Source organism: Lupinus angustifolius, chromosome LG15 (assembly GCF_001865875.1).
Source record: "Lupinus angustifolius cultivar Tanjil chromosome LG15, LupAngTanjil_v1.0, whole genome shotgun sequence".
Lineage (NCBI taxonomy): Eukaryota > Viridiplantae > Streptophyta > Magnoliopsida > Fabales > Fabaceae > Lupinus > Lupinus angustifolius.
The window spans coordinates 18,747,510-18,766,520 of record NC_032023.1 but is presented as its reverse complement, the minus strand read 5'-3'; the positions used below and the strand labels follow the sequence as shown (position 1 = coordinate 18,766,520).

Here is a 19,011-nt window from a genome sequence, read left to right as displayed (position 1 = left end):
TATAATTGGCCCTCAATAAAGCTGAAGATTTATGTTGATACTCAATGGATTAAAGATCATTTCACAAAATTCAACCTAGAATGACCTATATGAGAATTGAGGTAATCACAATTAACCAATATTGTTGATCATACTCATTAAAATAACAAGAAAAGTGGAGCCTCTTAGCTAATAAAAGTGCCACTAACAAATATATTTTGATCTCCCACTAAAAGAGGATATTATAAACTTGTTTTGGTAATTGGTATAGAGGGTAGAGGAATTTGACTAATTAAGGGCCATACGGTCCACAAATTTCTTCAAAATAATATACGCTCCACAATTTTGTATTGGGATCCTATTTTAAATAAAAATCTATCTTGTTTTCGCCATGTATACAAAATGTTTTGTATATTAATCTTGTACGAGAAATTATTCGTGGACCTTAATTTTATTTAAGTACGCTCGCAATAATCTCATTAATTAATTTTATAACCATGTTATTAAACTTTTAAGTGCCTATCATTCCTTCATGTCATGTTAGAACTTAGAATGTATCATCACAAAAATTAGAATGTAATTTTTAAAATTCTTTCTCGGAGCGATGTATACTCCCACAAAATAAATTTATAAATTCTCCTAAACTATTAGAAAATTTTATGCGTCATTTATAAAATATTATATTGTAACACATGTCCTATTTCTTATAGCATAACTTGATTTGAATGTTGATTTATAAGAAATATAATATTTTTTTCTTGATACATTCTAACGTGTTAATAATTAATGTTAGAATGCTTTTGCCAATAAAAAAAAGTTAGTGTGTACTAGAAAAAGAAGAATAAGTGGATAACTAGTAACTATTATACTCCCATTGCTCTAATTAATGGTGTATTGATTTGCTTGCACCATTTGAAGTTTGGACTTTGGACACTGCCTTGGTCTACGATTATGATTCGTGTGAGTCGAGATTGGCGTGTATCTTAATTACCAAGAATGTATATTTAGTCATAGACAAGACTTGAAAGTATACATCAAATCTGGTTTAGACTTTAGCATAATTATTTGGACTAAAGTGACATAAAATCAATATTACTAACTAGGAAAATAAAAGGCTAACATGCCATTTCTAGAATAACATGCTAATCGCAATAATTTACTTTTTTTTTCCTGTTTTCCCACGCTAGTCAATTTAGATTCCAATACATTTTTTAGGGATAGAACACGATACTTTATGTATGCTACATTCTATTAATAAATTGATCTCAAAGTTTCCCTAATCATATGGAAATGGCAAATATAATATCACATATATATGGGTAGGGAAACTTTTAGGCTAAATTGTTAGCGGTATATGAATTGTTGATGACATGCGTGTTACATCTTATGCATATTTATAACATAGTTTGAGGTCGGAGAAGATTTCGTTATAATAGAGTGCACAAATACTAAAATAAAAATACAGTGTGAACATGTAATTCAAAAGAAATATTTAAACACATATAACCCGCATGCAAAAACCCTAATTATGCTGTCTACGTAGAGCGAAATGAAATCTATCAACAGCTTCAACTCTCCAAATATAATGTTGTAACGACACAAACATAATTATGGGGTCAAAAATGATTAGCTCCATTGTTTACATATAGTAACTTGTGAATGAATATTTTCTGAAAGCAATACCTCTCATCTAACTATTATTCTCTCCCCTCTCGAACATATATGCCCATCAAAATAAATATTCTCAGGTTGATAAATTTAAGAAACTTGTAGTTAAACTGAGCAATTTTGAATAGTTAAAAGTTGTTTTATGTGCCGCATTTCGACTACAATTTATATATCTACACCTTAATGACCAATACTTATATACATAAGGTCAAGGAAAAAAAGTTAGTCATCTATTATTCACTTGATATATAATAATGGTGGTCTCAGAGATTGCGGTATATACTTGTGAACTGTGATTTAAATTGAACTCTAAAACTACAATTGTGATAATGTTGGACATTGAATATAATGGGGAATAAAATTTGATATTTTTGATATTATTTTATTAAAAAATAATTAAAATTTGGATGGTTAAAAAATTATGTGTTAGATATAAGCATATGTATCTAGTAATAGACTTTTAGTTACTAGAGAGGATCTATGATAAACTATCACACTAACCTTGTATTTTTTTCTATTCAATATTAGAAATGACCATGAAACACTACCCTAGAATAGCAAAATAACAACGCTTAAAATTGTCATTTAATAGTGTTTTTGTGACGCTTTTTATGTGAGTGCAGTAGTATATAAAATTATATTCAACAACATTTTTTGTAGCGCAATAGAAAGTAGACATTTAACAGCGCTCACTGAAGCAAACATTGTTAAATGTTTACTTTCTAAATAAGACAATGTATCTCCTAGATATTCTACCAAACACATGACAAAAATGTCAAACTCCACCACATTTACAATAGATTTGTTAAATCATCAACGACTTTAGCCACATTTGAGTAATGAGCTCTTACACAAATTGTTCATTCTTTATCCTCCAATGTGCAAGTCCTTATAGAATGTTCAGGTGTTCCTCAATGATCAATGCAAATTGTAAATACAAAAAAAAATGATATCTCTAAACAAATTACAAAAGTTATGACAAAAATACAAAATTAGCAACAATTGAGAAAGAAAATTTACCATTATACTCAAACCATGTGTGCTAAACCAGTGAACCATAGTCAAAAACCTAGAATACCATAACTGCATAATTTCACAACAAATAAAGATCACACTATTAGTGAAGATAAAAATAAATGAGCTAAAATAAGATAACGATTTACCTCATGTTTGAAGAGATAAACCAAAAACCGATAACTTGAAGAGAGAAACTAAAAACAAAAGAGACTATCATACCCAGTAATAAAAACTAAAAAGGATAATTATATTCAATTTGCATAAATTCTCCTAAAAAAACATCTAAACTAGGATAAGATTCCTCCTTGAAGAGTAGAATAAAAATTCTAATTTTTTATTGTTTTATGTTGGTTTAATTAACTATGTTAGGAAAAGAAATATGGGATCATGTCTAATATGTTTCCTAAGTAAAATAATAATAATGTAAAAAATAATAATAATTTAAAAAATAATACAACATAATTTTATTATCAACATGACGCACCATATAAAATAAAATAAGATATAAGGACAACAAATCTATTTTCAAGTATTAGTATGACTCTAGAACGTAGTGTTTGATTGTACATGACACCATCACAAGACGATATAAGTTGAATAAGTTATTAATAATAAAACTAAACTATGTGGATTAAATTATTAATAAGAATATTAAGGAAGAGTAAAGAATGTTTGGAAGAGGGTAGAGCATTGAAGTGTGTGAATTTTGGTATATAGAAATTGTACATGACTACATGGGTGAGACGTAAATAACACGATGTGAACAATGGGCTTCACGTGTGTGGGCCCATTCCCAATTAATTCATTTCTCTCTCTCTCTCCTTGTGTCTGTGGACCACTCCCATGCTCTCTCTGCTGTCTTCAATAACACGCCACAAAATCACAAACAATATTTCTTCATTCGCCTCTATTCTACTAATCCACCTTATTATATCCCAAAATGGCTTATTAATGTGATTAAAATAACATATATATAAAAAGTAACATATATCATTAGTTGCAGATCTAGAGCATAAGGCAGTGGTGCAAGTTGCTGTGTATAGTCCAAAATGTTCACCCAATTGTGTGACATTCATATAATTTTAGGGGTGCAACAAATATTAACTATGAGTGCAAGAAAAAAATATATATAATATTAGTGTGTTAGTTTTATACATTGTCAATATATCACCTATCATTCATATATAATTATTATTGACTTTTCAAAAAAGTAATATAAATAAGTGATAAATGATACACTGATCATGTATAACTGTTAACACTGACACTGAATATAAATTTCACTCTATATATCTAATATACAAATATATATGTTTTCGAGTGACATGTGTATCACAAAAATCATACTTTATTTATTAACGTTTAATTGTTTATAAGTGACTTATCTCTTTTTCTTATATTATAAATTGATATATCATTAGTGATATAATAATATTAGTATTTTTTTTAGTGTATATAAAAATTAAAATAATTAATCAATTAATTAATGAAGTTTTTTTTTGGATATTTCATATATGGAGGAAGTTGGTGCCCCTTGATGGGACATATATTGTACCAATAGCAGATCTTGATCAAAATTTTAGAGGGGACAATAAATTTTAAATGGTTCAAGAATAATAAAATATATAAAAATATGCATAATTGTTTCGAAGTTTTGAAATAACATATTAATTCTAAATAATATTAGTTAACAACTAAATATGTTAAACAAAAATTTAGAATGTGTCAACAAATGACAATGATTACACCCCAATATGAGTAATGATAGTGCAATGTTAAATTATTAATTGAAGAAATAAGAATATAGCATAAAGAAATTATTGGCAAAAAATACACATGCCGACTACACTAAAAAGTACATACAAAAAAATAAAAAATAAAAATGTTATATCCTCCTAAGAATGCTCTCACCTAAAATAAAGTGATATGGTCACTTATAAACCAATCATTAATAAACAAAGTATCACTTTTTGATGTATGTTAATTTCTTGTGGGAAAGAAGATTTAGTATGAGAATATATCATTTTCCTATATACAAATGAGTGATGGTTTTTGTTGTGGACTATTCTTATTAAGCGTGAATAATGATGAATATTTTTTATTGATAAATATTATTATTTTAGTATTTGTTGTGGGGCGAGACTCGAACCATTAACCTCCTTCACTTCACATCTTCTCCTTTACCGTCACACCATCTTATAACTATGTTTTTATTTATTAAGTATGATAATGGTGAGACTCAAACTCGTAACCCACTTCATTTCATTCTTTAAACTATTCATCTTAACCAACGAACCACTTATAACTCCCAATAATAGTGAAATTAAATAGGATAATGAAATTTTGACTTTATACTATATTATTGTGTGAATACTGAATAAATTAATAGCAAATAATGGTGAAAATAAAATTGTGTAATTCTAATGTACTGTTCAGAATTAATAAATTAGATTTTAATTTAAACATAAAATAATTATGTCATTTTCGATGTAAAATAAATCTTCTATTCCCCACATGCCCTTTGGTAGTTTCGCCACTGTACTTTACTGCATCTTTTAAGCTAATGGTGATTAGGACAATATTACTTCCATTACTCAAAAGAAAGCAATTAATTTTCTTTCCTTAAAATGATGTGATCGGACAAATATGACATTTTCATTCTTATTTAAACTCTGAAGCTTAGAGAAGTTTTGAGTCCCAACCATATTGAAGGCTTGTTTTATACTAATAATGTTTGTTAAAAAGTACCTTATAAAAAAGGAAAATGCTAATTTCAACCTAAGGTATATTTTTATATTAGAAACTGATAAGTTTATTAAAGAGATAAAAAAAATGTACTTAACTTCCTAATATATATTTATCTTAAGATGTCACAACCATATAAAAATAACTTGTTTTTTTGGGGTGTGATTTAGAAGCTAATTCATGGATACTATTGGAACATAATAATGATATGTCTTCTTATAAAAATTTATATACAAAATATTCTTATGTCATAAGAAAATAATATATGTCATTTGTAAATAGATTATTAACAAACAAATGAATGACACATATTATTTTTTATAATATAGGATAATTTATATGTAGATATATCTGTTTTCATTAGAGCTAATGTGGCCAATTAAGGATAAAATAAGTGATCGAACGCGTAAATTTAGTTGTCTTAGAATGCGGAATTCTAAAGAATCAAACCCCACTTCAACTTGTCGGCCATCCTCTCTTCTTTAAAACCAAATATCTTTTGCCAATTCTGTGTTTTGGAGTAACTTTATTTTACTCATGCTGGACAAATTTAGAAAATAATGAAGGTGCTGTAACATATGGACCAATACCTTTTATATTGACTTTGCAAAGTTTCAATTTTGATGAATTGCATTGACTTAACTGTCTTCTTTTGTTGGAAGAAAATTCACAAGAGAAAAAGAACGTGACCTTTTATATTATTTCACATAATAAAAGGGAAAAAAGAGTAGAAAAAAGTGTATCTATGTTTATAGTTGGGGCTGTAAAGCAAGTTATAATTGGCCCTCAATAAAGCTGAAGATTTATGTTGATACTCAATGGATTAAAGATCATTTCACAAAATTCAACCTAGAATGACCTATATGAGAATTGAGGTAATCACAATTAACCAATATTGTTGATCATACTCATTAAAATAACAAGAAAAGTGGAGCCTCTTAGCTAATAAAAGTGCCACTAACAAATATATTTTGATCTCCCACTAAAAGAGGATATTATAAACTTGTTTTGGTAATTGGTATAGAGGGTAGAGGAATTTGACTAATTAAGGGCCATACGGTCCACAAATTTCTTCAAAATAATATACGCTCCACAATTTTGTATTGGGATCCTATTTTAAATAAAAATCTATCTTGTTTTCGCCATGTATACAAAATGTTTTGTATATTAATCTTGTACGAGAAATTATTCGTGGACCTTAATTTTATTTAAGTACGCTCGCAATAATCTCATTAATTAATTTTATAACCATGTTATTAAACTTTTAAGTGCCTATCATTCCTTCATGTCATGTTAGAACTTAGAATGTATCATCACAAAAATTAGAATGTAATTTTTAAAATTCTTTCTCGGAGCGATGTATACTCCCACAAAATAAATTTATAAATTCTCCTAAACTATTAGAAAATTTTATGCGTCATTTATAAAATATTATATTGTAACACATGTCCTATTTCTTATAGCATAACTTGATTTGAATGTTGATTTATAAGAAATATAATATTTTTTTCTTGATACATTCTAACGTGTTAATAATTAATGTTAGAATGCTTTTGCCAATAAAAAAAAGTTAGTGTGTACTAGAAAAAGAAGAATAAGTGGATAACTAGTAACTATTATACTCCCATTGCTCTAATTAATGGTGTATTGATTTGCTTGCACCATTTGAAGTTTGGACTTTGGACACTGCCTTGGTCTACGATTATGATTCGTGTGAGTCGAGATTGGCGTGTATCTTAATTACCAAGAATGTATATTTAGTCATAGACAAGACTTGAAAGTATACATCAAATCTGGTTTAGACTTTAGCATAATTATTTGGACTAAAGTGACATAAAATCAATATTACTAACTAGGAAAATAAAAGGCTAACATGCCATTTCTAGAATAACATGCTAATCGCAATAATTTACTTTTTTTTTCCTGTTTTCCCACGCTAGTCAATTTAGATTCCAATACATTTTTTAGGGATAGAACACGATACTTTATGTATGCTACATTCTATTAATAAATTGATCTCAAAGTTTCCCTAATCATATGGAAATGGCAAATATAATATCACATATATATGGGTAGGGAAACTTTTAGGCTAAATTGTTAGCGGTATATGAATTGTTGATGACATGCGTGTTACATCTTATGCATATTTATAACATAGTTTGAGGTCGGAGAAGATTTCGTTATAATAGAGTGCACAAATACTAAAATAAAAATACAGTGTGAACATGTAATTCAAAAGAAATATTTAAACACATATAACCCGCATGCAAAAACCCTAATTATGCTGTCTACGTAGAGCGAAATGAAATCTATCAACAGCTTCAACTCTCCAAATATAATGTTGTAACGACACAAACATAATTATGGGGTCAAAAATGATTAGCTCCATTGTTTACATATAGTAACTTGTGAATGAATATTTTCTGAAAGCAATACCTCTCATCTAACTATTATTCTCTCCCCTCTCGAACATATATGCCCATCAAAATAAATATTCTCAGGTTGATAAATTTAAGAAACTTGTAGTTAAACTGAGCAATTTTGAATAGTTAAAAGTTGTTTTATGTGCCGCATTTCGACTACAATTTATATATCTACACCTTAATGACCAATACTTATATACATAAGGTCAAGGAAAAAAAGTTAGTCATCTATTATTCACTTGATATATAATAATGGTGGTCTCAGAGATTGCGGTATATACTTGTGAACTGTGATTTAAATTGAACTCTAAAACTACAATTGTGATAATGTTGGACATTGAATATAATGGGGAATAAAATTTGATATTTTTGATATTATTTTATTAAAAAATAATTAAAATTTGGATGGTTAAAAAATTATGTGTTAGATATAAGCATATGTATCTAGTAATAGACTTTTAGTTACTAGAGAGGATCTATGATAAACTATCACACTAACCTTGTATTTTTTTCTATTCAATATTAGAAATGACCATGAAACACTACCCTAGAATAGCAAAATAACAACGCTTAAAATTGTCATTTAATAGTGTTTTTGTGACGCTTTTTATGTGAGTGCAGTAGTATATAAAATTATATTCAACAACATTTTTTGTAGCGCAATAGAAAGTAGACATTTAACAGCGCTCACTGAAGCAAACATTGTTAAATGTTTACTTTCTAAATAAGACAATGTATCTCCTAGATATTCTACCAAACACATGACAAAAATGTCAAACTCCACCACATTTACAATAGATTTGTTAAATCATCAACGACTTTAGCCACATTTGAGTAATGAGCTCTTACACAAATTGTTCATTCTTTATCCTCCAATGTGCAAGTCCTTATAGAATGTTCAGGTGTTCCTCAATGATCAATGCAAATTGTAAATACAAAAAAAAATGATATCTCTAAACAAATTACAAAAGTTATGACAAAAATACAAAATTAGCAACAATTGAGAAAGAAAATTTACCATTATACTCAAACCATGTGTGCTAAACCAGTGAACCATAGTCAAAAACCTAGAATACCATAACTGCATAATTTCACAACAAATAAAGATCACACTATTAGTGAAGATAAAAATAAATGAGCTAAAATAAGATAACGATTTACCTCATGTTTGAAGAGATAAACCAAAAACCGATAACTTGAAGAGAGAAACTAAAAACAAAAGAGAAAAAATGTAACTCATGGAGAAAAAGAAAAGTAAGAGAAATAATAAACTGAGTGATATGTGTATTATTGCGTGTGAAATTTTGTTTTTAAATTTGAAAAGATTTCCGCTCACTAAAACAAGTGTTTAACTGCATTTATTATTAAAAAAAATGCTATTAAATATATGAAGTATGACATTTAACATCGTTTTTTAAATAAACGATGTTAAAGATAACACATTTAACCATGTTGACCGAAGAAATGTTATTAAATATAACACATTTATCAGTGCTCATTGAATAAGTGCCGTAAAATATATGAATGTATGATCTTTAACCTTCAATAAGCGCTTCTAAAGCTAACACATTTAATAGCACTCATTGGAGAAGTGTTATACTTCATTCAATGAGCGTCGTTAAAGATAACATCATTAATATTACTTTTTTCAATTAGCGCTGTTAATTCTCTTTCACCTCACATTTAACCGCATTCAATACATAAGCATCGTTAAATGAGCGTTGTTAAATATCAATTCTGGCATAGGGATAGAATTGTGCATTTTTCTTCCTCATAACCTCCCACATGAACACATATGCTACCACCACATTATCAACATACATCAATGTCATTGTTATCTTATGCCCACAAAATACAAAACATGGTAATTTATATCGCTTATCTTACTCGTATCATATTTTGTTCTCCTTTATGTATGTCATTATATCATCTTGGCCACCAAAGGAGTCCTTAACAGTTGTTTTGAGGCTAGGATATGATAAGAGTCCGTATGATAAGATAGAGAGTCTGACAATATAAGAGCAACATAAGTTATGATCCTATCTAATATTTAGTGCACACTAGATAATGATGACAATAAATGAGGATCACCTGTTCCTAATATTGTAACGATTCACGTGAAAAAATAAATAAAAAAGTAATAAAAAATAGTATTTTGATTGGCTTAAGACAAAGAATAAAACACCATTTGAGACAGATAATCTCTATTTGATCACAATGACGTGGTGGTGAGTGGTGACAATAATAAAGTATGGTGGGAATTTTTGGGTAAGGGTTCCAGGTTAAAATTACACAATGATATTATTTCCAATGAAGCAACTCCACCAATGAGATGAATAATACAATATGTAAATAATAAGATAGAACAAGCCAATGCAATATCTTTATCTTATTTCATTGACTCTGTAAGTAGTAATGAGATAAAACTCAGTATCCTATCTTTCCACAAAACCAGCGTATGGAAACATGAAAATGAACTTTTGTTTTTGACAGTGGCAGTAGCAAACATAAATTGATACGAGAAAAATGAGATGAAAGGTGTATGTATCTAAGTATCTTTCGGCCTTTGTTCAATAATTTTGTCAGATATTAAAGTACTTTACAACGCACGCGTTGTGGATGAGAGTGTGAGACGTATTTTTCCCATTTGCTCCTCACAAAACACCTCTGTGATAAGTGTTGGAAAGTGCCAAAACAAAGTAGTGCAAGAAAAGCAACATCAAAAGCAACAGGCAAAACAGCTTATATTAAAAACATAAAGCAAGAGGGATAATGATGTCAAAACAAATAAAATGTTCCTTTTTTTCTGTCTCATATTTGGGGTATTCTCTTATAAGCAACACCCCCACTTCTCTCTCCCCATCCCAATATTCCACTCACTAGTCCTTTTCCTTCTCCCCACACCAAAAAATACAAACAAAAGTAATATAAAAATAATAAAAAAATATATGTACTCGAAGTCTAAATTTTTTATATATATCAATCAATTATCTATTATTTATTTTTAATTATCATATATTTAAAAAAGTACAAATAAATGATAAATAATTTAGTTTGATTGAGCACAAAATAGTAAAGGGTATAGAAAATAATCTAAAAGTACATTTTCTAATTTGCATTCACTTCATTCATATATATCTCTCTCCATTCGGTCATATAATACAACCAACAACAACTATCATAGACAAACTCTGATCAAGTACCATCTCTTTCAAGTTCGGAGTATCTCAATATTCACTTCACTTCTCTTCTATTCTCTTTCATATATGTCTGAGTGATCTCATGCTCTTAAGCTTTGTTATCTGATCAAAGCATAACACCATAGCCCATAGGTACTTTCATATCTAATATACTAAAGCTGTTATTTTTCCGATACCCTTTATAGAAAAGTTTAGTTTTTTGGTTTTGAAATTAAGAAAAATGAAATGGGTTTTCAGGGATGATGGCAGTGAGTTCAGCTTGCAAGGAAGGGAGCAAGGTGATAATGGATAATGGGAAATATGTGAGGTATACACCAGAACAAGTTGAAGCACTTGAAAGGCTTTACCATGAATGTCCTAAACCAACTTCCCTTCGTCGCCAACAGCTTATTAGAGAGTGTCCCATTCTTTCGCATATTGAACCTAAGCAGATCAAGGTTTGGTTTCAGAACCGAAGGTACACACCCTCCTCTCTTTTCTTCAATTCTTTTCCTTCATATATTTAATTTACTATACTTATTACTGAACTTTACATATCTAGAGTTTGGGTTATGCTTATTTTGTATTCATAATTTAAAGCAGCTTGTGATCAAATTTACTAGAGGTTTTCAGAAAATGTTTTCCTTTTTAAATTTTAAGCAAATCTATGTCATAGTAGACTTAATTAATTGATTTAATCAAAAGGGTTGTTTGTTTTGTTTCAGATCATGCTTTCTGTTTGTTTGAGTCCTTTTTTATATATAACAACAAAGGTTTTAACTTTCTATATTTCTTGCACAAAGAACATCAAAAATAGCACAAAGGATAAACTTAGAATTGAATTTGGTTACTGATTTTTCCATTTTCTATGACCATTTTACCTTTAGCAGAAATCAAAGTCTTTTTCTTTTTTTGCCTCTGGGTCTTCATCTTAATCATTTTTCTACCCATCCCAGTTGCAGAGTTTGGTGGAGTATTTAATTTAGAAATAAATGGTGTTTCTATTTATGGTGTTGTATTTTGATTCTTGTTATTGTTGTTACAGATGCAGAGAGAAACAAAGGAAGGAAGCGTCACGGTTGCAAGCTGTGAACAGGAAACTGACAGCAATGAATAAGCTACTGATGGAGGAAAACGACAGATTGCAGAAACAAGTGTCTCACCTTGTGTATGAGAATAGCTTTTTTCGCCAACACACCACACAGAATGTAATTATAATTCACTCTTCTCTTTCTGCATGATTTCCTACTCTTTTCTGTTAAATATTCAATGAAGAGGACTATTAATTAGTAAAAACAAAGTTTGGTTTAATTTTTGGTAAAAACTGTTATTGACATATAAGCATATACTTACACATACATTCTGCTATTTAATACAGTGTTATTTTCATGTATTAATGATAAATTAAATAAAACAATTTACACTACCAATTAATTATATATTATCACACATATATATGATTTACTATTATTCATATTATAGTTAAATAATTTTGGTGATATTGATACCATATTGCATGATTCATATTGTTTGCTAGTATAAATTTTTCTAACATTCATACTGCATCACAATTCAATTCAATCTATTTTGATATCTGCATATTTTTTCATCATTTAACAATATTTATCTTAAAGTTTTAAGGCTTGGGCAACCTTACTACCTCAGCATGGGTTAGAGATGTGAGGCAATGTAGATTACAAAGAACATCATTCTTTATATTAACAATGTTATTTGCACACTTTTTCCATTACATCATTCTTGAGTATGATAAAACTTTTAAAACATGCTAAACACACATTGCACTTTGCTTTCCTTTTCTATTCTTTCCTTCAAAAATGGGATTGAATAGTGGCGTAAAAGATTTTCTGTAGATCTATTATGTGGGTTCCTGAAATGTAAAAGTGAGGGTATTTGAGCAATAGAATATAATTTTGTTTTCTTTGGTGACTGAGTTGTGGTTACTGTGCTTGAATTTATTTGGCAGGCAACTCTTGCCACGGCAGACACAAGCAGCGAGTCGGTGGTAACGAGCGGTCAGAGGAACTTGACACCTCGGCATCCACCAAGGGATGCAAGCCCTGCTGGGTTAGACAACATTCAAATGTCTTTTTTTTTTCATTTCATTTGTTGTTGGATCCCATCCTAAATGTTATTCTGACCACCTTGTACTGTTACTGTGTTTCTGTCTACTCTATAGACTTTTGTCCATTGCAGAGGAAACTTTAGCAGACTTTCTTTCGAAGGCAACTGGAACTGCTGTTGAGTGGGTCCAAATGCCTGGGATGAAGGTTTGTTACCACTATTTTCCTTTCATTATGATTATGATTATGCTATTGATATTCTAATTTCTAAGTTGTCTATTACATGATTGTGATTTTAATGGTTATAATGTAGTTTATGAAATTATAATTGATCAATCACTAAGGAGCGTTAACTGATAATTATAGTGAAGTACATGCACTTTAATTTAGCAAATCAACTTGTTCACCACAACATCTGAATTGCAATATGATTAATTCTTAATGTGTGCAGCCTGGTCCGGATTCCATTGGAATCGTTGCTATTTCTCATGGTTGCCCTGGAGTGGCAGCACGTGCTTGCGGTCTTGTGGGTTTAGAACCTGCCAGGGTAAGTTCCTTGATTTTATTTATTACAGGGTCAAATTCCATTGAAATTGAAAAAAATGATGTGTGCACAGGTTGCTGAAATCCTCAAAGATCGGCTCTCATGGTTTCGTGATTGCCGGACTGTGGATGTTCTAAATATGATGCCCACTGCAAACGGAGGAACCATCGAACTGCTTTACATGCAGGTATTATGGAAGGACTAAGATAATCTCTCAATATTCTGAAAACCTCTCATGCCACCTAATAATTTTATACATAAATTGTATGTATTTTGTTGATAAATTATCTGGCATCACGAAATTTTATACTAATCAGTTATTCAAATCAAAGTTTTGATTAGTGTGGTATATTTTGCCAGCCTTGCTAAATGAACATTTTTGTTTCTTATTTGCAATCTTGGTTAGTTGTATGCGCCAACAACTTTGGCTCCTGGTCGCGACTTCTGGTTGCTGCGCTACACTTCTCTTTTGGAGGATGGTAGTCTTGTGGTATGTAAATCTAATCTGGTTCTTCTTTCCTTATCTACCTTTGATGCCTATGTCGGGTCAGCACGATTATGATTTTTAACAACGAATATAGGTCTGTGAACGATCACTTAACAACACTCAGAATGGTCCTACTATGCCACCAGTGCAACATTTTGTTCGAGCAGACATGATGCCAAGTGGGTATCTGATTAGGCCTTGTGAAGGAGGGGGGTCCATCATTCATATTGTTGATCACATGGTTTTAGAGGTTAGTACATATTTATATATCTTTGCTCTATATTGGGAATCAAATTTTTTCATGCTTGATTGATATTGGCTCACTGAAATCAGCCGTGGAGTGTACCTGAAGTTTTGCGCCCACTTTACGAGTCATCCATGCTGCTTGCTCAAAGGACAACTATGGCGGTATGAATCTTGTTTCTGCTTAATAACATCCATTTCAGACTTGTGATGCTTTTTGACTTGGAATCATAATTGTGTGTCTCTTAATTATATGCCTGCTATATTCTCTTGTCTTGCTAAGAGCCCTAGTCCCTAATATGGACATAAGCTTTTTGTAATTTTGTTAATCTTAAATACATGTTAGATATAAAGAGATGGAATTTGGACTTAACTGTTCTTGTATCTGTAATTGTCATTCAGGCATTACGCCATTTGAGGCAGATTTCTCAAGAAGTTTCTCAGCCAAGTGTCACAGGATGGGGTAGAAGGCCTGTAGCTCTACGCGCACTTAGTCAGCGATTGAGCAAGTTTGTGCCATCATCCTTTCCAATGTTCCTCGAAATAATTGAGTTAACTTGATTTGTTATCTGGTAATCTAACGCCGACTTCCTTTATTTGCAGGGGCTTTAATGAAGCTGTCAATGGGTTTGCAGATGACGGCTGGTCCATGTTAGAGAGCGACGGCATAGATGATGTCACTCTACTTGTGAATTCATCACCTAGCAAGATGATGGGAGTAAATCTTGGCTATAACAACGGATTTCCTTCAGTGACCAGTTCCATACTGTGTGCAAAAGCGTCCATGTTGTTACAGGTATATTCACATTCATAGATCAATGTGGATGGATTAGTACTCAGATCACTTTGTAGATGTGTTTTTCCTTTCCACAAACTTCAAAGTATTTAGTTGCCCCATGCTCTCTGTATTGCAGAATGTACCTCCAGCACTTCTTGTTAGATTCTTACGGGAGCATCGATCAGAATGGGCAGATAGCAGTATTGATGCATACTCAGCTGCTGCTATTAAAGCTGGACCTTGTAGCTTGCCAGTGCCCCAAGAAGGAGTCTTTGGGGCTCAGGTTATTCTTCCATTAGCTCACACAATTGAGCATGAAGAGGCAAGTTCTTCACTCCTAATTTTGTAGTATACTTACACACATATTTGTTCCCTTAAGCTTGTGGACTGACATTCTTTCGGTTCTCTTTATGTTTGTACTGTGTGACATTTGCTAACAGTTCATGGAGGTTATTAAGCTCGAAAACATGGGCTACTATAGGGACGACATGACTATGCCTGGTGATGTTTTCCTCCTGCAAGTAAGTAATAATTTTTAACATCATCTATTTCCAGATGCATGACTTTCCATTTAAAAAAATACACTAGTATTTTATTATTTAACTTTTTCTTCTTTTGCTAACTCTATGCAAAGAATAAGCGGCACCAGATATCAGGAATAATGATTTGCACATAGTTCTTTAGAGGAAGGATCTATAATAAAGTATAAAACACTTGTTACTTTTGACATGAATTTAATAGCTAAAACACTGATAACTGCATATCGTTTACAAGATTCTTACCAACCTAAGTCATAGCTAACAGTCTTTCTGGTTGCACCTGTCCCTAGCTTTGTAGTGGAGTTGATGAACATGGAGTTGGCACCAGCGCAGAACTCGTTTTTGCTCCAATTGATGCATCTTTCTCTGATGATGCCCCAATTTTATCTTCTGGTTTTCGCATCATACCTCTTGATTCTGGCACGGTATACGTTAATTTGGCTTGACATATAATTTGATTGCACTGTTTTGAAAATTAGTTGCCTACTTCCCCTTTATGTTTGAATAATGATTTTGATTCCTTTATCCTATATATGATGCAGGATGCTGTTAGTCCAAACCGTACACTCGACCTCGCTTCAGCTCTTGATGTTGGAACGACAGGGAACAAAGCCGGTGGTGACAATTCAGGTTATTTGGGGAGCACCAAATCTGTGATGACAATAGCATTCCAGTTTGCATGTGAAGTCCACCTTCAAGATAGTATCGCAACTATGGCCCGACAATATGTCCGGAGTATTATTGCATCTGTTCAGAGGGTTTCATTAGCTCTTTCTACCTCGCAATTTGGTTCTCAAAATGCTTTTCACTTGCCAAATGGCACTCCCGAGGCTCAAACACTTACTCGGTGGATCTGTAACAGCTATAGGTGTGTGTCACCTAGAACCCTGACTATCCATGACTGTTAAATTATTTGTTTCACTGAAGTTTCTTGAATTACAAGGCAAGAATATCTGCATGAGTTATATAAATACCTGGCATGTATGCACTATGTTTTTGAGGTAAAATATAAATACATTACCTTTGCACAAAAATCAATTAGAAATAAGGGCGAAACCAAGACCGAAGACACCGACTGAGCCATTGGTGTATGCACTTTGTTAATATCTACTAGGTAGAGTCGAGATGGAACATTACTTCTATACTAAGTGTTCCATATTAACCCAAAGTCCCATGCAAAATTTCTTAAATTTTTTTAGCTTGTTCACTGATTTCATTCATTCTAAACCTGTATAGGAAGTGCCCAATGTATTTTATGTGATGCCTTTGTTTGCAGGTTCTATCTAGGGGTAGAACTACTGAAGTGTGATGGCAATGAGCCCATTCTCAAATCTCTTTGGCATCACTCAGATGCAGTTTTGTGCTGCTCTTTAAAGGTAATTTCTTTCATTATTTTCATTTGTGATGTTCTACATATGTATAGGCTTTCCATGTTTTAAAAAAAATGGTTTTCAAGTATATTGAACTCCATCTTCTTAGTTCATTAATATTTAAGTAAGTCTAACTTCATATAATATTTTGTTAGGCACTACCTGTTTTCACATTTGCAAATCAAGCTGGACTTGACATGCTAGAAACAACTTTAGTTGCACTTCAAGACATCACCATAGAAAAAATATTTGATGACAGTGGAAAGAAAACACTGTGCTCTGAGTTCCCTCAGATAATGCAGCAGGTATAGTGCTTTTTTATAGGACACAAGAAAAATAAATTTCCATTTGACCCCATTGTTTATCCTTCATTATGTTTATCTTTATATGACCAAGTGAAAATAAAGTTGTAATTTTTGTTTATAAAATGTACTAATTGTTATGTATTACTATTATTTTGGTGTAGGGTTTTATGTGTATTGAAGGTGGTATCTGTTTATCCAGCATGGGAAGGCCAGTGTCATATGAGAGAGCAGTAGCATGGAAAGTATTAAATGAAGAAGAAACAGCTCATTGCATATGTTTCATGTTTATCAATTGGTCTTTTGTTTGATATGATTAATTAAAGAACAATATATAAGATGTATTAAAAGTATATTAGAGCAGAATAGTATCTTTTCATTTTCACTTTGGACTATATCCCTAGATTAATGCTCTATATAAACTATTATTATTATACTGTTGTGAGCATATTCTGATATGATTAATTCTTCATGTACGTATGCATGCAGTGTGTGGAACAGTGTATGCATCATTAGTTGAAAAGTGTCACTGGGCTTTACCCAACCGAGTTAAATGGCATAGACCATAGACTATAGACCCTTTGGTTTCACGACCTAGAGGATGCCAGCAAGGAAATGGGTCCGCATCTGTTGTTCCACTTCTTTGTGTCACTCCATCTTACAGGAGACATGTTGGTCAAAAAATTATTTAATAATTATAATTTTAATTTAAATATTTTTTCCAACCAATCAGAGATGATGGTACATAAATTGAGACAGCGTGCTCCCCAAGAAACCTAGTTGGCTTATAAGGAAACCAATGATAAGTTGGAGCGAGTAAAGGGATGCAGTGGGAAAATTTGAGGAAGGTGGGAAATGAGAAAGTAGAGTGAAGTGAGAGGTGTGGAGAGTATTTTGGGTTTTTAACTTAAAAATGGAGGCTAACTTTCATTGGTCAGATGTTAAACTAATTTTTTTTTTGTTTTGAAGGGAAGAACAAGTAAAAAAAACTTCAAAATTATCTCATAATTATATTTTATGATCTCAAGCATTCATTTTCCTTTTTTATTATTTAAAATTCAACTAGCTAACAGACTCCTAAGGTTGATTTACAAGTTGAGTTTTGAAGAGAAATAAAATGAAATAGTAGATTTCTTACAAGTATATTTAATGACTCCCAAACATTATTTTTTTATTTATTCCTCTCCAAAACTCAATCACAAACATATCCATGGTATATCTCTATGGACCGACTTTCACCCACTTTTTTTTTTAATTAGAACAAAATTACAATCCAGTTACAAATCCAAATGAGATATCAACAAAATTCCAGCATCCCTTATTTGATGATAAACTAAATTCTTAATTTGTAAGATAATCTTAAATTATAAGATACATTCTTAACATGTCCTCTATCTCAAGTACTAATTTGGAATGGCTGAACCCAAATATAGAACAGAAAACGTTGATTTGGTTATATATAAAAATTCAATCACTTCCATGCATGTCCCCACTTGATAGAATTATCTTACCCTTTCTTAGAAATAAACTGAATAAGATAATGTATCATTGGTGGTATTTTGGATAAGATAATTTAAGCATAAACCATTTTCTAGAATCTATCTTCAATCTGACTCGTTTGCACAATTTTCCACTAGGCCAGAAAACATAGCTTAA

General features: G+C 31.2%; 1 protein-coding gene across 2 annotated transcripts; it reads left to right on the top strand.

The window, feature by feature from the left end:
* On the top strand, window positions 10,993-17,790 carry LOC109328495 (homeobox-leucine zipper protein ATHB-8-like). 2 transcript variants are annotated; one of them, XM_019561986.1, is made up of 19 exons: window positions 10,993-11,164; window positions 11,270-11,489; window positions 12,057-12,219; window positions 12,996-13,096; window positions 13,209-13,299; window positions 13,544-13,639; window positions 13,710-13,823; window positions 14,043-14,126; window positions 14,218-14,373; window positions 14,457-14,531; window positions 14,769-14,875; window positions 14,970-15,162; window positions 15,281-15,466; window positions 15,585-15,665; window positions 15,974-16,108; window positions 16,226-16,551; window positions 16,960-17,059; window positions 17,209-17,358; window positions 17,520-17,790. In XM_019561986.1, the coding sequence occupies exons 2-19, from the start codon at window positions 11,272-11,274 to the stop codon at window positions 17,664-17,666; spliced, it is 2,523 nt and encodes an 840-aa protein (XP_019417531.1). In that variant the 5' UTR covers window positions 10,993-11,164; window positions 11,270-11,271; the 3' UTR covers window positions 17,667-17,790. The 2 variants fall into 2 exon arrangements, with proteins under 2 accessions (XP_019417531.1, XP_019417530.1); XM_019561985.1 differs by having other exon boundaries at window positions 12,993-13,096.

What these genes read in the sequence shown, in the direction of transcription:
- LOC109328495 (XM_019561985.1), top strand. Translation starts at nt 11,272, where the DNA reads ATGATGGCAGTGAGTTCAGCTTGCAAGGAAGGGAGCAAGGTGATAATG. An exon ending in TGGAGGATGGTAGTCTTGTG is followed by an intron (nt 14,127 to 14,217) that starts GTATGTAAATCT and finishes CAACGAATATAG; the next exon opens with GTCTGTGAACGATCACTTAA. An exon ending in TTGATCACATGGTTTTAGAG is followed by an intron (nt 14,374 to 14,456) that starts GTTAGTACATAT and finishes CACTGAAATCAG; the next exon opens with CCGTGGAGTGTACCTGAAGT.